Source organism: Marmota flaviventris, chromosome 15 (genome assembly GCF_047511675.1).
Source record: "Marmota flaviventris isolate mMarFla1 chromosome 15, mMarFla1.hap1, whole genome shotgun sequence".
Taxonomy (NCBI): Eukaryota; Metazoa; Chordata; class Mammalia; order Rodentia; family Sciuridae; genus Marmota; species Marmota flaviventris.
The window spans coordinates 33,446,495-33,469,980 of NC_092512.1; the positions used below are offsets into that span (position 1 = coordinate 33,446,495).

The following is a 23,486-nucleotide window of genomic DNA, read 5'->3' on the forward strand; positions in this document are numbered from 1 at the left end:
TTCTCAAAACATGTTGTCATAGTACTATATAATTATATTAAAATTTCTTGTTATAAATTTAAAATATTACAATACAAATGTTGTTACTTTTACTTGATTATGATATGCTACAAAATTTTCATTAGTATGTATTTAGGCATGATGATTATGTAAATAATGATGATGGATCTTTCTTGGGAAAATAACAAGGTATACTTAATTTTATCAAAAGCAATGTAAACTTGCAGACCATTTGCAGCCCGCTTTTTCTAAAAATGTTAAGAATACTGCTATGGAAGCATAAGTATACCTGTAAGATACTAGCTGGCCTCTTACAAAATTAATGTTTTGCTTCTCATCAACTGCCATTTAACCAATATATTAACTTCATAGCAGATAAAGCAAATAAAACTAACAAAATTCAACAACTAAATAGTTGTTTTCTCTTCTAAATTGGGTGAAAGATATTTAAATTTAAAACTCACTGATTTATTTTATTCCATGTATTTTTTCCATAATTACACTCAGCTGCAATTCAGTTAATACTTATTTAGTCCTATATTTCAAAATTAAATATAGATGTCTTGTGGGCTTACAAACTCATGTAAATTTTTTTAAAAAATTTGACTTATCAAACTTTAACAGTAATAATTAATTATGCTATCTACAGTTATTATTAGTAGTATTATTGAAATCTTATGGTATGTCAGATACTGTACTAAATGCTTACATACTGCTTCAATAAATTTCATTTTAACAATCTAATAAATAGCATTATCAGCACTGGGAAAATGAGGAATCTAAGACTAAGAGTAGTTGCCAATATTATGTAGCTAGCAACTGCTATCACTGAAATTTAAGCCAAGACTGCCTAACCTCTATACCACACTGCTCTAACACTATACTGGGCAGATGGGGATTTAAATCCCACCATTGTCATCATCTTGTGATCATGGATAAATTATGACATCTCTATAAGCTTGTTTCTCATCTGTTCTAAGTGCTGAATTAGCTGACAGATGTTAAATGCTCAGATGAGTGCCAGTCACACAGCAGCCACCCATAAATGTTACTTGCCCAATTCCACCTACATCCAAATTTTTCTAGTATCTGTTATTATTTATATTCTACAGTACAACTTCTACAGCAATGGCTTAACTCTAAAAATTTACTTGGGTTTCATTTCAGCTTTTAATTGTCTATATTAGATGCATAAAATCAAATAGCTTATTCATTTACCAAGTAATTCCCTGCTATTTAACAGTCAAATATAAAGCAATACTCATATTTAATCTCCTAACATAATTATTTTTATGTTTCCAGACTTTCAACAGCATTCTCTCTCATACACACACATACACATGCAAAAACTTTACTACATTAATACAAAATCATATTCCTGAATAATATACATATTACATTTCCCTATTCTGTATATAGAGTACCTAAATAAAATTATCATTTTAATATAAGATAAACACAGATATAGACTTAAAGAGCAAAATGTAAAGGTAAAATAAGTTTGATCATTGTATATAAGATTCAAATTTATTCTAATCAGATAGTATCATTGTTTTTCAAAATTATATACATGAGTATTATTGTGAAATAATTGCAACTTCTTAAATAATACTTGGAAAATAAAAACTTTGGGATAATGAGTGACAGAATTTGAGGAATCTTGAAAATGTGTGTGGGGGGGGGGAACTCCCTTAAATTGGTATGAGTTGAAAGTTATTATATTTTTTCCTGATAAATCTGTAAAAGAGTATAGAGCCAAAATCTCACACATTTTATTACATACCTTTAAACCAAGCATTGCTCCTGAGTCTCGAGGTACACTTCCATCTTTTAGTCGCTTATTTAATAAAATACGACCAATTAGGCGATCTCCATCTTTAGATGGTTGCCAGGTCACAGGATGCTAACATATTGCATCAACAAATAAGAAAAATTAATGTTCTTTTATAACAAATTATCTCTAATTGTACAATCTCTCTAAGTTCAGAACTCTAACCCTTTATGATTACACAAACCAATTTACATTCCAAAACCGATTAGAAAAGTTTACTATCTTACCCTTGCAATCTCAATTTTATAATAGAGATTTTTTTGCAAAATTCAATTTTGCTGAATTCTTATGGTTCTCTGAAACAATACTGAAGTAATATAGCTCTACAAAATGTGGAAAAACTTTTAAAATCTTTAACATTTCTATAGGCTGAAGATTAACTAAAAATTAACAGGCTGAAATTTTATGTAGTTGAATCCATTTAAAAATGAGAATCTTCTTAAAACACTTTTGAAACAGATTTTAAAAGACTGTATTACAATAAAATTAAAAGTTTATATCTTATTAAAACATAAAATCTAAAGCCATAATAAAGGTTTTCTTGAATAAGTTTCTTGATTAAAATTCTTAAAAAATACACAAGCTCCAATAACTTTCCAACTGATTTGATTTTACATAAGAGAAACAGCTTTCATTCAAAGATTTGTATTTCTCATTTCATCGAAGTTCACTGGTTCTTTCAAGTCTTTGGCCTATCTAGTAAATTACCTTTAGTAGATAATTCAATGGTATCCATTGCTAAGTAATCTTGAAAATATTAGTAGTTTATTTCTCTCAATGCAGAACTAAGGCCTCTACAAATAATGACCCAGTCCATTATGAATGACAGGGTAAATATCAAAGTAAATGATTTGTGTAATCATAGTATTTTCACAGTCACCTAAAATAGCATGCATATCTTCATGCAAAATTTAGCAGGCAAAACACAAGTTCTATTCAATCACATCTATATGGTAAAAGATTTCAAAAGTTTCACTATACTAAAAGCAAAAATAATAAATATCAAAGCAGATGGCAATGGCTCTAATACTAATTAATAATACATTAAAATGCTGTGTTGATAAAACAAAAGAGCAAAATGACAGTGAAAGGGAAAAAAGAAAAACAACTTTTTCTGTGCAAATAGACCCAATTATCTGCCTTTTGCCTGGGATTCAAACTATTAAAATTTAATTTTCATCCCAAGGAAAATATATAGAAGCAATTAAATAAGCCAATCCAAACAATTGTTCATTATTTGTGGCTTATAATAACATTACAAAATTCTCTCATCCGACCATAGACAAACCATTCCTTTGTTCCTAAGTTTTATTTTCAGTTACTTATTTTTTGGTATGCTGTCAAACAATAAAAACAGCAAAGCAAGCAAGAGGTTTTTTTTGGTTGGTTTGTTTGGTTTTATTTTGTTTTTCTTTTCTGCACCTTAAGAAATGCTACATTGACCCTTGAAATGCCCTGTCCTTTTAGTATGTTCTGTTTTAATGAGTGACAGAGAGCAAACGAAGACCAAATGAGCAGGTTAAAAGGCAGGCTCCACAATCTCAGTACCTTATCACTATGGCTATGCTCCTCGTTAAGGGTTGTGCTACTACAGGTATCTACCCCAGAGTCCTTAATCTGAGGTTCAGACCATTCCAAATCCTCTTCCAAAGAGTGGCCACCAAAGTACATCATTTTCTTTTGTCTCTCAGACCTGGTGTTAGAGTCCGACAAAACTGCCTGCTCACTAGTTTTTCTTTTTCCCTTTTGACTGTCCCCTACAGGTATGGGATAAAAAAAAATACAAAAAAGAAAACATGCAAAGGTATAAATAAAAAGGAAAAGTGAAATGATAACGGAAATTAAATAGTAAGGCTCCACATGTCTCACCAAAGACATTGGGGAAGCCTCACTGCTATGCCAAGACGTATGGTCCAACCAGTTGTAATCCATGTCTCCTGTGAGAGTCAGACAGATAAGAGTGCAGTAAAGGAGACGGCGGAAAAAAAGGACAGACAGAGACATTATAAACATATTAATCTGTGTGATCCTGTCTGGTTTCAGGAACTTTAGCACTCATTACATACACCAAGAGAAAGCTAAGATTTCAAGTGAATAAAATTTATAGAATGCAGAATACAAAGTTTATGTACTCTGGACAGACCCTACAAAACAAAGCCCCGCAAGAAGAAAAAAGGCTAATAATAAACAAGAATAGAAACAAAACAAAAAAAAAATGGATATTCTGAAAAAGAGACTCTTGGCTATATCTGTTTCTTGTGCTATTTTCCCCCATACTGACCTAAAGACATGAGTTTATTCTCCAAAGACTAATGATCATTTAAAAAAAAATTAAACAGTGGTTTGCCAATAACTACCATTTCAAAATCCAAATAATTAAATGTTGTTCCTTGAATGCAGTATCATATTCTATATAATAGTGAAACCTCCTCAAAAATTTGAGTGTTTAAAAAATTGGTTACACAAAAGATTGAACTTATAATAGTTAAAATGAAATAAACTACTTAAATATCATGAATTACTTAATATTACTTTGAAATAACTCATCAACTTTTTTCAGAAATTGTATCCTTGTAAAAAGTACATTTTTTAAAAAATCTTTTTGTCAGATAATTTTTGTAACTGGCAACTAAAAATGAAAATTCATTTTACGAATTTAATGTGTTTCTTATTTGTCATATTTGAAAGAACTTTTAAGGCTGTATATAAACATATGTTTTGAAACTTTATTTATACTTTGATTTATTTAAAAATATTTACTGCCTTCACTTTCTATTTATTGTGCTAAACTCTAGTGTGAGGGGTAAAACAAAGAAACATGCTTACAAAACATTTAAACACAATAAATTATCAGTTCAAATAGGAAAAAAACAAAATCCTATGTGAAGGTATAATAAGGTCTAATTGATATTCTGGCGTTACAAAACACCTCTAATGTAAAGAAGTTTAGGATGAGAACAGAAAGATGTGACCTAATGGATGTAAGGAAATAGATGAAAAATGGAGGAAAGAGCATTCAAGGAAAAACTAACATTAGCTACTGTAAAAGAATGGAAGAAACACCAGTGTGCCTAAACCAAAAAGAATGAGAGGAAGAATATCATGCTAAATAAAACTGGTAAGGCTGCACTTAACAGATAGGTACTTCTATGCCATGTTAAAGATTATAAATTTCAATCATTGAAGGATTTTAAGCAAAATTGGTACATGATCTGATTTACGCTTTAAAGGGTATGGAGGTAAGAAGGATAGTAGAATGAATTGGACACTATTACCCTATGTGCATATATGACTACATGACCAGTATAATTCCACATCATTTATAACTAGAAGAATGAGAAGTTATACTCCATTTTTAAAAAGTTACAAACCAGGCACGGAGGTGAATGTCTGTAATCCCAACAGCTCAGGAGGCTGAGGAAGAAGGTTCGCAACTTCAAAGCCAGCCTCAGCAAAAGCGAGGCACTAAGCAACTCAGTGAGACCCTACCTCTAAATAATCTACAAAAGAGGACTGGGGATGTGGCTCAGTGGTTGAGTACACCTGAGTTCAATCTCCAGTTAAAAAAAAAAAATTATTTTAAATGTGAATGGTGTGGGGGGGGGGTGTATATTTTAACGGGTAATTCTAAGTATATCTGTATAGAGACTAGAATGGAAGAAACCAAAAGTTAAAAGGCATTTGTAGTGGTCCCTGGGAAACATGATTATAACCTGAACAAAGGTGATGGCAGTACACATGGTTAAAAGATAAATAAAAAATGAGAGGGTATTGAGGAATTTAGGGGTAGAAATACAATGCTAAAAAAGATTGAAGAGGGGCTGGAGTGGTAGAGCACTTGCCTAGCAAGTGTGAGGCACCGGGTTCAATCCTCAGCATCATATAAAACAAATAAATAAAATAAAGGTATTGTGTCCATCTACAACTAATATATACTATATGTGTGTGTATTCTTTTTTTAATCAAGATTCACTCACAGGTTTCTGAACATTAACAACTGAGTCAAAGAAAAGAGAATTTATGAGATGGAGAACATAAAGAACAGCCTTTTTGTTAGGGACAAGGTAGAAGGGATTACTCTATTTCATTGAACCTTACAGTAAGGCTTATAAATTTCAAGACACTAAAATGCATAACTACAATATTTGATTCTGGGTAAATAATTGAAATGTTCATAAGTATTCAAGTAGGCATGTAGAAAGCAATTAATCAAGCTGTAATAAACCTTAGAAAGCAGTTTTAATCTTGAGACACATAAACTGAAAATTATTATCTTATAGACAGGATTGAGACCATTTAGGAATAGAAGGTAAAAGAATGTGTGAATACCCAGACTAACTCCAAAACTTACAGTTTGATTTAAGAAAACATTAAATTGAGAAAGAGCATGTAGAGAATGAAAGGGGGAAGAAAGGAGATGAAGAAAAGTCTCCAAACCAAAAAGAAGAGTTTCCTAAAAGGAAAGAGAAATTGACAATATTGATAGGTTTCAACACATCAGATAAGATGAGGAAATGAAAGTCTGCATTAGATTTTGCAACATGAAGATTAGGGCAGATGTTATAAAGAATAGTTAGATAAAATGATAAAAATTAAAATCAGACTGAAATAATTGAGGAACCAAAGGAAGTGAGGAAGTAGAAGATTTCTATGTGGATGAACAGTTCTCAAAGTAAAATCCCCAAAGTAGCATCATCAGCATCATCTGTAAACATTCTAGAAAAGCAAATTATTGACCATCACCCCCAGTGAATCAGAAACTATTAGGGGGGCTGAGCAATCTACGTTTTAACAAGGCTTCCAAATGATGACCGCAATAAAGATTGAGAGCCACTGGAGACAATTAAAAGTTTCTTTGTGAAGGAGAATGAAACTATATTATCTAACATATATAAACATATACTAACATATACAAAACATATACAAATATACAGAAAACATATACAAACTTACACAAAATACAATTTGTATATGAACCTCATTCTTTAACCTATGAAATCAGAGACGTGCCTCTCAACCTTTTCATGGTACAAATAATCCGAATTTTAGTACAACACTCTGAAGTAAATGAAGATGACCAGCCCAGAGGATACTTATGCTCCTTCCTGGATGGCCACTCAAAAAACTGAGAGTTGGGGCTAGGGTGGTGGCTCAGTGGTAGAGCTCTCGCCTAGCACGTACAAAGCCCTGGGTTCAATCCTCAGCACGTCATAAAAATAAATAAAATAAAGGTATTGTGTCCAACTACAACTAAAAAATATTTTTTTAAAAAACTCAGAGTATTTTTATCTCAGGAAATCTGTTGCCTTTTCAAAATGTGTATTGTTCCACAACAAGGCATTGATAAATCAGTGAAATAGAGAGAAAAGCAGGATAAGCCTGTAAATAAAACTCTTATATAATTTATATGAAGGTTAAAGAACTCAGCTCACAATCTTTCTTCTCCTGCTTATGCTTGTGACCTACTAAAAAGGCAAAAATGTGGTTATTTTCTCTGTAAATAAACAAACTGCATAACCATTTGTAGCTAAAGCAAAACCATCTGATTGACCTTTAAAAAAGATGTCATATATGATAGGCACTGAATAAACACTTATAGAATGAATAAAAATTAGTGTTGCTATAAAAATTACATAATCAATGTAAATTACATAGAAAATAATTTTAAACTATCAGGACAATTAATTTGTAAATAATTGTATAATTATATACATATATTATATAATAATTATATTGTATAGCTTCAAAGGGCAGAATTAAGATAATATCTTTCTTTAATACAAAAATGTATTTCTGGGATTTCCAGTTCTAGAACAAAACTAAAACACACACACACACACACACACACACACACACACACAAATGAAAGGGAAATTTTAAAACTAAAAAATAATTGAAATTTAAAATAAAATGTATGGGACGTACTGTAGAATGGAAAGGATAGAGGAATGACTCAATTATTGATTTTAAAGGTAGAGTAATAAAACTCACCTGATCCAAAAACAGACTAAAACTAAATAAAATCACTCATTTTGAAATGCAAAATAAAATAGAATGAATGGAGCCTCAAGGACCTTAGAGACTATAGCAAAAAGATTTCACATTCATATCATGTGTCCCCAGAAAGAGAGGAGAAAATGAATGGGCTAAAAAGTATTCAAAGAAATAACAACTGGGAAATCTCTCAAATTTGGCAAAAGATAGAAGATTTCAGATTCAAGACATCTGTAATCCCAGAAGCCCTGGAGGCTGAGGCAGGAATACGCAAGTCCAAAGCCAGGCTCAGCAAAAGCAAGGTGCTAAGGAATTCAGTGAGACCCTGTCTCTAAATAAAAATACAAAATAGGGCTGGGGATGTGGCTCAGTGGTTGAGTACCCCTGAGTTCAATTACCAGGAAGAGGAGGAGGAGGAGGAGGAGGAGGAGAAAGTAATAGTACTAGTAGTAGTAGTAGTAGTAGTAGTAGTAGTAGTAGTAGTAGTAGGTAGTAGTAGTAGTAGTAGTAGTTACATAAACCAGAAGAACACAAAGAAATCTGCATGAAGATATATCATTATAAAATGAAAAATAACAAAAGAAAATCTTAAAAGGAGTGAGAAAAAACACCTTACCTAACGGGAAAAATAGTTTTATGCAAGACAGCAGATTTCTCATCAGAAACAATGGAGGTCAGAGGAAGTAGCACAATGTTTTAATTGCTGAAATAAAATGAATATTAACCTAAATTCTAAATATGATGAAATTATCTTTCAAGAATGAAAAACATTCTCAAACAAAAGAATAAGAGAATCTGTCACCAGCAGACTTACCCTAAAAGAATAGCTAAGAGAAGTTCTGGAAACAGAAGGGAAACAAAAAAGTAGAAACCTGTAAATACCAAGAAGGAATGAAAAACATGGTAAGCAAAATTAAGTATAAATACATTAGACTGTCCTTCTCACTTGAATTTTCTAAATTATATTTGGTGTTTTAAGTACAAAGTATACATTGTCTGATGTGGGTTTTCAATATATACAGGAAAATTTTAAGATGATTACATCATAAATGGAAAGAGAAAGAAACCTAAATACAAAGTTTTCACAATTAATGTAAACTGGCTAATTGTAAACACTGTAGAAGTTAATAAGTGTTTATTAAGTACATTACCAAGAGCAATCACCAAAATATGAAAAGAAATATACATAAAAACACTTCAGAGAAATCAAAATGCAATTCCAAAATAAAGTTCAAATAAGCTACACACAAGAAAAAGAAATCAGAAATGAAAAAGGGGAAACAAAATAAAAAAGAAATGAAAAACAACATTAAAAGTGCAGACCAATATCCATCATGAATATAGACATGGAAATCCTTAATACGATATTAGCAAATAGAATTCAGCAATATGTAAAGAGAATTACACACTAGGACCACATAGGGTTTATTTCTGGACTTCAAGACTGATTCAATATTTGGAAATCAATGTTAAATGAGGAAAATCAGATAATTCTTTCCATTGATCATCAATGAAAAAATACATAAAAAATAAGGAATAGAGGGGAACTTGATCAAATGAGTAAGAGACAACAACATAAAACCCAAAGTGAAGATCTTAATGATGAAAGGTTGAATGCTTTATATGAAGAGAAATTTTATCAAAAAGTCTATCTTTATTTGTAATAGTCAAAAAGCATAAGCACTCAAAACATCCTTCAACAGGTGAATGGCTAAACAAACTGTTGTGTATCCACAATATGTAATGCTACTGAGTAATGAAAAGGAAAAATATGGATAATTACAAAATGGATGGATCTCAAAGGTATTATGCTGAATGGAAAAATAAAATCTCACAATGTTGTTGAGAAAATGTTTTATGAATCTATGACATTTTGAGATTTTTTTTAGTGGTTGGCAGAGGTGTGGGGATGAGTACAATGTCACTACAAAGAAGCAGTATTTGGATGATGTTTGTGGTGATATGAAAATTCTGTATCTTTGTATCAGTAGTGGTTACATAAATCTAAATATATAAGAAAAATGTCCTAGAACTACAATAATGTCCCCATGTGTGTAGTTCTGCTTTCTGAAGTTTGTCACCTGCAATCAATCATTATCAGAAAATATTAATGGAAAATTTTGGAAATAAACAATTTCCACATTTTAATTTGCTGTTCTGAGTAGTGTGATGGAATCCATATCGTTCCACTTTGTCCCACCCAGGAAGTAAATCATTCTTTTGTCCAGCATATCCACTCTGTATATGCTTTCTGCCCTTGGCAGTTGAAAGAGACTATACTCAAACACCTTGTAATACAGAATATTGTTATCACTGTTTTATTTTATTATTAACTATTGTTATCCCTTATTGTGCTTAATTTGTAAACTAAACTTTATCATGGGTATGAATGAATAGGAAAAACAGTATTATATAAAGTTTAATATTTAATAGTATCTATGGTTTTAGAAACCCACTAGAGGTCTTGGAATCTACCCCTGCAGATAAAAGACGACTACTGTATACAAATTACCCCAGTGTCATTTTTCTGGTTTAGATACAGGCTATAATCATTGGAGAACACTAAGTGAAGGGTATATGCGACCTCACTATACTGTCTTTGCGACTTCCTGCAAATCTATGATTACTTCAGATAAAAAGTTAAAAAATAATGTGTTGCTGCCTTCATAGTCATTTCCCCATCAATAAAGGTATTTGAATAAAAGGCCAGAGTAGCACTTGTTAGCATGCTTTAGAGAAGATCAATGCTTCAGGTAGGAAATCACAGTAAAAGCACACTAATTCCTATCTAATGAAGATATTCAATGATTCTATTTACACAAGTTAAACATATTTTAAAATGATTACCTAGCTATAAATAATCAAAAGATGCAAATCTTAGGTCTAAGATGTTTCTCTTTCACTTTTTCTCTCATAAAATACAAAGTAACATCATTGTGTATTTGTTTATATTTTTTTAAATAGAGAGAGAGATAATCTTTTTTTTTTTTTTTTGGTAGATGGACACAACACAATACCTTTAGTTTTATGTGGTGCTGAGAATCGAACCTGGGTCCCACCTGTGCTAAGCGAGCGTTCTACCGCTGAGCCACAATCCCAGCCCCTTGTATTTGTTTATATTTTAAACATAGATAAAACAGTTTAGCTATTCTATTTATTCTGTTTTTTCCTAAGTTAGTAAGACAAAAGTTTATTAACTTTTTATTTAACTGTTTTTCGTTATTTTAGGCTACTAAAAGTTAAACAGTATAAAATGGAATTCTTAAACATCCTTATTTTTAACTTAATCAAGCTAAATAAGTCAAAGAATGTGGACAGCATTTTACATCTAGGGCTATAAAAACCATGTTAAACTACTGACTCCAATCCATGCCAATTTGGTGATTGAGAAAGTCACTTAATAAATTAGATCTCACTTTCTCATTTGTATGAAAAGAGATTAATTTTGATATCTCACAGTTGTTGAGATGTTTAAAAAAGATTACAGTCATGAAAGTTCCTTGCAAATTGTAGGGTCATACTAATATTGATAGTATCCTCATCTTTATTGTAACTTAAAAATAATTCTTTCATTGTAAATAGGTAGAGAAAATTCAAATATAATACTTTTATTTTTCCTCTTATTTCTCTTTTTATTAATGGAAAATATTAATGGAAATATTTCTCTTCAACTTCTCAGTATCCATATGCTGGCATACTATTGATCAACATGTATTTCATGCAACAGAATTCTGCAAAATGTTAATAGGCTTTATTAATTTAAAGGTACTCCAGTCAAATAAGTTTGTAAAACTCTTGATTTATAATTAAATAGATTTCTTGAGTGCAGGATTTTTTTAAATGTAGTAATGACAGTACTCTTTGTTAACAGGATTATATAACATAGTTTTCTACAATCTTAATTTACACACAGAAGCTGCCTCACAGGACAAATATTCCAGGAACTAAATTTTGAGAATTAATGTTGAAACCTGCTGGAGGATCAGTTTCCCTCATAGGATAGTGAGTAAAATTGGTAATATGAGTGTCTTTCCCACCCCAAGGAAAATGTGTACTATTAAAGGAAATTCAAAACCTTGCTAAAAAATAATAGTCATAATAAGAGAATATTATCCAAAGCAATGGTTTTCAAACTATGTTTCATACAATTACTTCAGAGGCAACTACTGGAATGTGGGCAGATGACTATAAGGGGGTGCCTAGTAATACCCACTTCACGGTCCTCATGTCTTTGTGTGGGACCTATGTCTTGTTCCTAACCAAGGTGGTAGGAAGGGATGGAATGTCACTCCCATGATATTATTAACACTCAACCTTGCTAGTCAACTTGCTTGAGACACTCTCTTTGCTGGCTTGATGAAATAAGCAGCCATAATAGAAAGCCCATGTGGCAAGAAACTATACGCAGACTTTAGGAATCTGGGGCAACCCCTAGAACTATGTACATTATAATATGCATCATTAGGAAGGCAGAAGTGTTACCATTAAATGATGACAAGAATTTGATGGTAAGAACTATCCCTTCAAAAATGTTATAGTATAAAAAAATTGTTTTGTGGAATCCAAAAATTATGGCATTTTATGAGGATAAAAGGAATTATTGAGAAAAAAGAAGAGCCAGGCACATTGATTCATGCCTGTAATCCCAGTGGCTCAGGAGGATGAGGCAGGAGGACTGCAAGTTTAAATCCAACCTCAGCAAAAGCAAGGCACTAAGCAACTCAGTGAAATCCTATATCCAAATAAAATACAAAATATGGCCGGGGATGTGGCTCAGTGGTTGAGTACCCCTGAGTTCAATCCCTGGGAAGGAAGGAAGGAAGGAAAGAAGGGAGGGAGGGAGGGAAGGAAGGGGAAAGAAAGAGAAGGGAAGGAAGGGGAAAGAAAGAGGAAGGAAGGAAGGAAGGAAGGAAGGAAGGAAGGAAGGAAGGAAGGAAGGAAGGAAGGAAAGAAAGAAAAAAAGAAAAGGGAAGAGATTAGAGAAAAGAATAGATAGATAAGATATAATACCTGTTGGTATATTAATATAGTAGGTATGGCTACTATAGGAATATATATATTTAGAAAATGGCAAGTAGTAGAATATTGGCAAATAACCCTTCCCAAAATCAATAGTTGTACATTATTTCATTATATAGATCAGTAGTTCTCAAACACGAAGTTCTAACACAATTGTAAAGTGTGTCACAAGTAATGATAAAGAAAAACAGTTTATAAATTATTTAATTTTTAAAGTAAATATTAAGTTAGAATAGATTCAACTTTGCATCTAAATTAATGTCAATCTCAATTATTTATGTGAGAGGAAATGGAAAGGAATATGGCTACTATAAATCGTCCATATCACTAGGGAAAAAATATGAGCTGAATAGGACTTTTGTGTCATAGTATAAAAAATTTCTGAGAATTGATTATCTTTATTAGCAATTCACAAAATTAATTTCATCAAATGTTAGAAAAAACTGTTTTGTGTAATACTGAGAGAAAAAATGCTGCCAGTTTTAACCAAAAGATGCCATTAATTATAGGATTTGTTTTAATTTCAGACATAACAAAGCTAGAAGAAAATGTTTGGTATAGATATGATGAAATAACTATATTTCATTCATGGCAGTTACTTAAAGACAATTATTAATCAGAAGACAAAGATAGAATCCACCTTGTCCATGAACTGGCTTACAACTTTAAGTCAATCATTTTACAAAGCAAAACATTTTGTAAAGATCCCTCTCCCTCTAACATGTGATTAATAAATAATAATTAATTGAGTGAATTACTGATTGAATATCTATGCATTAAAATTACTATAAAATCACCACCATCCTAAAATAATTATCCTGAATTGAGTCTTGGTTTCAGGTTTTATTTAATGGTAGTAGTGACATTTATTGACTGCTTAGTATGTGTCAGGGACTGGAATAAACACTAGGGTAGATTGGGTTTTCCTACAATGGCTGAACCATTCATTACATATCCTATTCCACATACTTTTGTTACAATGTGACAATAACACTTCTCAATTGAGAGACAGGTGTCTACATTTCCCACCTCCTTGACCCCAGGAAGATCTAAGACCAAAATAAAATTTTGAAGAAGCCCCCTCTATGGCTATGTTTAAAAGACAGCATGGTTTCCTTGTGACTCTTTTGTGATCTGTGTTTTATAGGCTGTGAGCCAACATGTAAGAAATCCATTCCTCTGAAGCCACCAAGGTATAGAAATCGCACGGAAAGCAGAGAGTGAACCCCACAAGGTATGTGACTCACAGATACCATGAGGCTATTAAATGTTATAATAAATAAACAAAGCAAATAAAGTTTTGCTTAACATAAAAATGCTGTATGCCACTGTTTTGGAGTAATTTGTTTTAACTATAATATGGACTCTACATGATTATCTTATTTAACAATAACCACTAGAGCTAACTAATAATAATGTTATTCATTTTACAAGTGAAGAAAATAAACTAAGAGGTTAAAATAACTAGCCCAAGACCAAATCATTAGGACATAACACAGCCAGGATAAAAACCCCATGTAGTCTACAAAATCCACAGTCCTAGTCCTAAATTAAAATTAAATTCTACAAAATTATTATTAAATGGATTTGATCCTATTTAATAACACAAAGTTTTTACATAAGTCAAATCAACATTTATGATATTAAAAATAATTCTTAAGTACTTACTTTGCAGTGGATTTTAAATAGTTTTAAGGATTCACCTAAAATGGCTTAAAATCAATCTAATGCCAATAAGTAGGAAAATAAAGCATTAGCAAATCCATTATTTAAATCTTAATAAATATTTCTTACCAATTAGAATATATTAATTTAATCTAAAATGGGATAACCTGATCTCTCAAAATTCAAGTAGAGGACCATCATAATGTGTTTTCATCAGTATGTATAAAGTCTACTTATTTATTATTATCAAATTGTGTTAACTCTACAATTCTAATTTTATATTTTCCTTAATAACTTTTGTTTAATTAGTATTATTTAATGCACTCAGAGTTTTATAGCCAAAGTAAAAAAAATTAAGCTAATATATAACTAACATGAATCACACAATATTGGAATAAAAGACTTAAAACATTCTTCATTCATTCACTCATTCCTTGTTACATACTTTCATGTACTTATTCTTAAAAATTTTGTTGAGAGCCTACCACACACCAGGTCTCAAGTTAAGTACTTGAATAACACAGTGAAAGAGGGAGACAGATCCCTACAGGATCCCTACCTTCAAGAGGTTACAATCAAATAGAAAAGAAAGAATTCAGAAGCAGCTCAAGTATATGGGATCTTAATTTGAATAATTCTTCAACTCTTCTAACACAAATACCTACACTGTCCCTCCCACTCTCATAGACAGGCATTTCACATTTTCTCTAGCAATAGAATTCTAACTGCCTTTTTTTTCAATTCAGATTCTGAGATAGAGGCCCTGTTGTTTTTTCCACATCCATAAAATAGAATCATCAAATGGAGACAAATCACACTCTCAGAACCAATCATACTTATCAACCTACATGTACCTACTTTATATATTCTGCCTTTCTTACTATTATTATGTACAAACTATCCCCATTCATATTGCAGATCACCCTACCCACTAGTGCACTAGATCTCATTTTCATAACATAAAGAGAGAAATTGTGCACTTTCACTCTTACACAATCAATTTTTCCGAGCCTCTCTGCAGCATCATTCCCATTAAAACACAGATATGCTGTCTTATCTCCTAACTTTAAAACAAACAAACTCATTCTATAGCTGCCAATTCATTTTGATGTTGTTCCAATTCTTCCCTTTTCATTTTTTCTTGAATCTGCTTCAAACTTCTAGCCCCACCACTCCATGGAAAGTGTTCCTTTTTAGGTTACCATCACTACTAACTTCATCCTGCTTTGGTAAATTCAGCAGTTATTCTCAATCCTCATCTCAATTTATCCATAAGCAACAACTGGCATAATCAATAGTTCTTGAAATGCTTTCTTCAGTTGGGATTCTGGAACATCCCTTTCTGGTTTTCCTCCTACTTCACTGAACAGTTATTCTCAGTTACTTCTTTTTTCTTCTCACTGCCATTTCAGTATGGGAATATTCAATAGTTTAATCTTCAGATCTCTTATTTTACCCAGAAATACTCTCTCAGTACCCTCTTCTGGTTTTAGGGCTTTAAATGTTATACATATATTGACAGTTTCCACATTATATATCCAAACCAAACCATGACAGTGAGCTCCAGACTGGTATAACCAATAATTTACTCACCAAATCCACTTAGATATCTAATAGGAAACTCAAATATGTGTGAACATGAGCCCTTGATCCTCCATTCCATCCCTGTCAAAAAGGTGCATCTGCCACAATTTCCTCATGTTAATCACTGTTCCTTCTTTCCACTTGCTCAGGCAAAAATCTTTGGAGTCATTCTCCACTCTTCCCTTACTCTCACACAACACCTCTAAACCATAAGAAAATTGTTTAGAAAAATCTATTGGTAATCATTCCCAAATATATCCAAAATTTAGACAAAGATACTATACTTGGGGCTGAGGTTGTAGCTCAGTGGTAGAGTGCTTGCCTAGCATGTGTGAGGCACTTAGTTTGCTTCTCAGAACCACATATAAATAAATAAATTAAATAAAGGCCCATCAACAACTTTAAAAAAAAGAGGTAAAGATGTTTATTACACCAACTGTCAGATTTAACCCTTTAATCCTTAAAAAAATACTCTGCTTCACCAAAATTTAGTCAGGCTTCTGAAATTTCTCCTAGACCCATACATAAATTTCTTATAAAAAAAATCAGTTATAGTAAAGATTGGTTAGCTTAACAAGAATATCCCACCCTGACCATCCTAGATATCTGATACAGTTCCTGATCCTCCACCATCCTCCAAGTAATGTCTGATCAACTTCATTTCAGCAAGAATTCAGTTGGGAAATTTTGGCCAGAATTATCCTTAATCCTGATGTTTCCTTTTAGTAATTTTTTCTCTAGTAATTTTTCTTCCACTGACTCCCCTATCCCAGCTGACTTGGGTATGAATTCACATTTGCCCATGCTATATTCAAAATTGAACACTAGTTTTCACCATCAATGCAAAAATCCCATTGCCACAAACCTTTTATTGTAATCCTGAATAAAGTCTTACCACATTTTATAAGTGTCATAGAATAAAACCACGTCTCCACCTCCATTAGTATCAACCTGGTACAAATAACCATCATTTCTCCTGAAGTACTGCATTAGTCTGCTATTTGACTATCTGTGTCTCTGACTCCATTTTTGCTCCTCTCAAGTCTTTTCAAAACAATAGTTATTGTTATAGTTTAGTTAATGTATGATACAATGTAATAATAAACCCATAATTGGGTTATGAGAGCCTAAACTTAATCTGTTCATTAATTCCCCTTATAGGGATTAACTGGGTGATAAAAGTAGGCAGGTAGGGTGTTGGAAGCTGTGTATGAACATGGGCTTTGTGAGCCATCATAGGCAGGGAAGCTGCTTTTTTGGGAACTCCTGGATGAAATTCCCAGGTTCAAGAAAGCCCAGATCATGCTGCTGCGGCGCCCTGCCTTAGCTCAAAGCCCCAGATTCAAATGTAGCCATCCAAAGATGGACATAACTTGCCTGCCCCAAACAATTTGTTTTCCCATCTTTATCCTGTTTTCCTCATGAAGCCTGCCACATTGAAACTTTCTGATGTATTTCCCCTTAAAAACAGGATTGGGACCTTTTTGTTCAATTGCAGTTCTTACCAGGGATGGAAAACCCAACAGGAGCCCAGCTTCTAAAACTAATTTCTGTCTATTGTCTTTTATTCCTTACTGATTATTTTCAGACTTTTTATTTTCCCAGCCTGTTCACACCTCCAAGCTAGAATCTGCTGGTGACTCTAGCAGTAGGGTGTAACTAGAAGATGTGGGTCATTGGGGACATGCTTTGGGATATATATTTTGTCTCTGGAGAATGGAAGAGTGAAGGACTCTCCCCCAACCCAGTCCTATTTCCTGATTCCATGTCCTGAGCTGCTTTCCTATGCTACATTCTTCTGCATGGTCTGTTTCATCTAGGTTCCAGAGCAATGAATTCAGCCATCTATGGACTGACACCTCTGAAACCATGAGACCCAAATAAATTTTTCATCCTTTAACTGTTACTGTCAGGTTGTTTGGTCACAATAGTGAAAAAAACTAACTATAACAGTTATCTATCCATAGTATTAACAGTTATATCTCAAAGGTAAGCCAGTTCAAGTTATATCTTACTCAAAACCTTCCAAGGACTTCTCATCTCACCTGAGTGAAAGAGTAAAAGCCAAAGACCTAGTAATGAATTACAAAGTCCTCCTTGATTTGTCATACTGCCAATAACTCCTTGAACTAGGTAATTTTTCTTTTTGTTAATTGTTACTGGATTTTAACTGTTGTATACTCTAGCACACAGGGTGGGGCCTGGAAAGTAAATATTTAATTAATTAATTAAAACATTAAGTCTAATTATCTTCACACTTATTTATGCAATGAAACCTCTTTCCTAATAGTACTCCCAACTGTAAAACCAGTTAAAGTTTGCCTGAAACAAAATGGTTTACCTAGCTACACACCCCTTTGGAAGTACCTTCTCACCCTGCTCCTAGCTTCCTGCAACATCACCACAGAATGCTGGTGCTCCATTGAGCACAATTTGAAAAATATTGTATGTTTCTACTTTCCCCAATTTTAAGAGGAAGTTGAAACTCAGAAAATTAAATGATCTTTGTAACATGACACTGGAGGTCACTAGCAGAGCCTAAAATAGGACCTGGTATATTTATTTTCAATAAGTTGCTCTTTCTAATATATCACACAGCATCTCTATGAAAGGATAATTGATAAACCTAGTAAGCAAACTAACTTCTCAATAGCTTATAAATTTCTTAAGGAAAGGAAATGTGTCTTTTTCATAATTGTACTATGCCTTCTCACTTATTGCCAAGCAATGTCTACCAAATAAGTACCCATGATGCTTTTATCCCACTGTAAAGAATGACCATCTTTTCTCATCCCATACCTGCCTTTTCTCTTGGAAAATTCCATTTAAACTCCAAAATCTACATATCAACTTATCTGTAAGGTTCTCCCTGATAAAGCAAAACAGAACTATCTCTCCCCTCTATGAATTACATCTATGTTTTATATTTAATAATATTCATATTTGACATATTATGTTGCTCTTGTTTACTTATGTGCTTATCTCTGAAGCAGTGATCATAACATATTCAGCTGTTCATAGCACTTAGCTTATCAACAGACATGCAATAAGTTTTTGCTTTCCTGAATTTCACTGAATTGTGTTAACCAGAATTAAAAAGTAAGGTTTAAGTGAGTATTGGTAAAACAATGCTCTGTTTAACTAAATACGAAGTAGAAATTTTTTTTTTATTTTAGCATCACTCTATGTTCTATCAGTTAATCCAGATTCACATCAAAATCTTGTCACATCTGAAATGTAATAGTTATTTCACTTTAATAATGTTTTGCATTATTATTTCTAATTTTTCTTTCTCTTCTGCTATTTAATCTTATTTTAAAGTCATATAATTTTTCGCCACATCTGTATTCTTAACGTGAATTGGTTAAATCCACATTAAAATACATTCCCTTAAACTTTTAGTAAATAACCAGAAAAAGGGAAATTTCATTCAGCATACCAGAAAAACACTTACAATTCTATGTAATATTTACAAATCAATATTTGAAAGAAAATTCAATTGATTTTTTGTTATTTACCTTTTGAAAATGGAAAATTTTACTTTAAAAGCTTGATTTTTTGCTAATGTCCACTCCATAATATAGCGAAGTCCCTCCTGTGCAAAATAGTGTTGCACATGACAGAAAATAAAGATAAATCAACAGGAGACTACTTTTTATACTTTGGTATCAATATTTTCAAAACTTTGAACTCTTAGATTATGTGATCTCTTAAGCAGTCCACAAAAGTTTTATCAGTTAATGAAATATTGCCCCATCAGTTTCCATGACAACATTATTCTTGGCATTTCCTGAAAGGGCAAATATACATGTTAAATGTTTGTTGACAACTTTTCTGGCCTACATAATCTTAATAAGCCATGTATATCAGAAGAAATTAATACTTAACTGGCTTAAATTTATGTGAATTTTGATACAAATATAGGGGAAGATAAAGCATAAACAATAAAACATGTAACACTGAAACCTGAAGGAGTTGTGAGGAAAATATTATGGAGAAGTAAATATTTTTATAAAGTATATAACAGATATTTATATTTTTAGGCATTTAGCATGATCTACTCAATGCATACAACTATCCTGGGAATATTTTTCAATATGTATTCTGATAATACAAAGGAGAAGAAATGGTTGCTAAAAAAGGTAATGCAGTAAGATAATTTAATCAACAGTGATATTTTGCTTTATTATTACATAAATGTTATAGCCACATTAATCAAATTCTACATTAAACTTGTCCTACTAATAATTGTCCCAACAAATAAAACTTCTAATTTATCTTTATTCTTTTCCAATTTTCACCATATGCACATGTCATTTTAAAATAGCAGATATAATTTTGAGAAAAGTTATAAAAGTACACATAACTTTTCTTAAAAAGCTTACATTATATCCTGGATAATTTCCTAGTTACCAAAGTCTTCTTATAACAACCTCAAATAGATATCAGTGGTATGATGGTTAATGTGTAATAAGCAATGTCCCAGGGAATGTGGAACAGGCTCTATTATGTAAAATTTATTTCTGTGTGCAAGCACTTCTACTTCAGCCAATTTTGAGTTACCAACATGATGTCACTGAACAAGTAGTGCACACCATTAACTCTCAAAATCTGGAACAAACTAGTGTCATCACACCATTTTTAAGTATGTTGCTTCTAGTTTTGTACTATTATACTCCTTACAATGAATATCTTGGCAGGCATAATTGTTATCTATCCAACATTCACTCCCTGTCCTGTTAAGAATTGTGAATTCTAAGACAATCTTGATAATCTGAGGTCCCTTGCCAATCACTAGGAACTGGTATGAGAAATAATTATGGCCAAGAAAACATAGTTAGCAGTCTACCAAGGAGGAATCTAAAAATTTCCCCTCATTTTCAAAAAAGACTTGATTAAAGGATGCTTAGAATTATTATCCCCATCCTTGTAAAAGTAAAGGGATAAAGTCTACAAATGAAATCTCAGTGAATGTTGTTGCATACCACTTATATGGGTCTCTCAGTACAGCACTCATTCCCCAAGATGCCCAAAGCATTGCAGGGTAATTGCTCATGGCTGAATCCTTATCCTACCAACAACTACACTCAGGCAAAGAGAGTTATCCTATCCAAAGGAGTCGGTCCAACTCCAGACACCTGGCCTCTTTGCTCACAGTAAGTCATCTCTGAAAAATCTACTCTAGTTTCAAGCTTCTGTGGGTTTAGTCAAAGGATCCACTTCAGGAAAATCACAATTTAACTTCTCCCTCTACCAAAACCTACTTTTATTATTCCCTCACATGTGCCATTAACCAAGGCATTTCCCAATGAACTATGTACACAAAAATCTTTGTCTCAATGTCTGCTTCCTATGAAAACCAACTTCTATCATTTGAGCCAGGAGTAGAATTTGGGTCATGGAAGGGTAGGTGGCAGTAAAGACTCTTATCACTGGTGTAATATAGCATTGACAGCCTCGGCCATGAAATACTACTTCAATTTTTTAAAATTTCACTGGTGGTAAACCAATATGGAAAACCGGTAGAAAGGATGGCATGCTCTTGAGTCAATACTCTTATGAAGTTCCAAAAAAGTAGTAATTATACTGACTATGAATGTTATTGCTATTCCTGGGCATTTGAGAAAGACAATGAAAACATGTAGGCAATCAAAAATTAGGGTATTGAAAATATTAATCACCCATTTTAGGTGCAGGGTAAAAGTCAAAATATTGATTAATTGATTAATTTACTGATTTGAGGGAATACACAGATAAAGATGAAGGCTGAGTCTTAAGTGTAAGGGTAACAATGCTCCATAGAAAGTAAAACTCTCGGTGTCAATAAGATTGCTTAACTAAGGGTAGCACTCTGAAAGTGGGGGAACCTGAGGAATAGAGTATGGACAGCTGGGCTCCATGTGTTTGAAATTCCGCAATGCGGAACGAATTCTTTAAAAATATTGTTATGTCCTTATGTCCATATATAAATATACCACAGGGAATGTCACCTTTGTGTACAGGCAGAAAGAATCAACCAAATACAAATAAATAGACAAGCAAAAGGAAGTCTATTAGAGTAGAGAAAGAAGAATGGGAGAGGGAAGGGAGGACAAGAGAGAAAAAAGGAGGGAAAACCTGGGACTGGGGCACTGATTGTGAACTGAAATCAAATTCCACGCATGTATGAGTTTGTCAGGATGCACCCAACTACTATGGATAACCATAAGGCTCCAATTTAAAAAATTCATTGATTCATTGTTCAATAATAGCAGTTAAAAGCAATTCTCATTCAGAGGTTTAAAAAAACAAAGCAATAAAATTCCAGTGCTGCTAGGACAGCAAATTGGACAGCAAATTGTGACAAAAGGAAAGCAAGATACTTAGCTTCTACTTCTGACAGATTTACAGAACTGATAATGGTTAAGTCCACAAGAGTGAATAAAGTTCACCATTGATGGTACGGATTTAATAACATCATAGTTTCAAATATCGCCTGCTAAATACCTACTGGCAAATAATATATTAATAATCACAGGCTTTTAACACCCTACATTTTCAAATGTTTTAAATAATTGCCCAGAAAAAAGAAAAACTCCACACATATTTTAGGTATAACACATTTCAGTAGACTATACTCTAGGCTATACAGAATTTTAGTCTTCTCTCAATTTTCTTAAAAATATTCTTACTTCTAGTTATTCTACAGACTGTTAATGGTTACTAAGTCTCCAGTCACTTCACATTCTGTAACAATTCCTCGAATAAACACCTGAGCACACTGGTTAGTAACATCTAATGACTCATGAAGAGCCAAGAAAAGTTCCATGAAATCATTTTCTTTATTTTTTTTTTTTGGACCACTTGAATGGTGCGCCAGTTGTCTTCTGTGCTTTTATAACCATTTGCTTCCAGAAGGTCTGAAGTCTTTATTTTTAAATCAATCAACATTCTCGAGTCTTCAAACACAACTGACTTCAACTGCTGTATTCAACAGGATTTAATTGATTCACCATTGTAAGTGGATTTCTTAAGTTGCCAATAAATGAGCGACTTGGAAACATCCTTTCATTGTAGCCTCATTTTCCTTTTATATTTTTTGTGAAGACATTCTGCTGTAATGACATATCCCATTTTAAATTTCCAAATTTTTTGGTCTTCAGTTTCCTGTTACTTGGTGCTTAATCTGGTAATGTGCGTATAGTGTCACTGAACAATAAACACAATACTTTGCCATCAAATTTGATAAAGTGACCCACACTCCACAGTGCCTTGAAACTATGGTAATCAAAGTCTACTTTCCTAATCCTTCTGACATTAAAGATAAAAATGAAAAAATAACTACAGGGATGAATTTGTAACTCTACAGTCTTTGGAGTGTCATGCACACTACCATACTGTCATGTATACTGTG

The 23,486-nt window shown here is 32.6% G+C and overlaps 1 protein-coding gene across 37 annotated transcripts in view; it reads right to left on the minus strand.

The window, feature by feature from the left end:
- Rims2 (regulating synaptic membrane exocytosis 2) overlaps positions 1 to 23,486 on the minus strand; it is a 575,440-nt gene that overhangs the window by 265,900 nt on the left and 286,054 nt on the right. For 27 of the 37 annotated variants that reach the window (XM_027949095.3, XM_027949048.3, XM_027948951.3 and 24 more), the window contains 2 exons: positions 3,701 to 3,768; positions 1,784 to 1,903 (listed from right to left, as the gene is read on the minus strand). In XM_027949095.3, the coding sequence (XP_027804896.2) occupies positions 1,784 to 1,903; positions 3,701 to 3,768 (188 nt within the window). Of the gene's footprint in view, positions 1 to 1,783; positions 1,904 to 3,379; positions 3,589 to 3,700; positions 3,769 to 23,486 lie in introns of all 37 variants that reach the window. The other 10 variants (XM_027948945.2, XM_027948927.2, XM_027949060.3 and 7 more) reach the window with 1 other exon arrangement.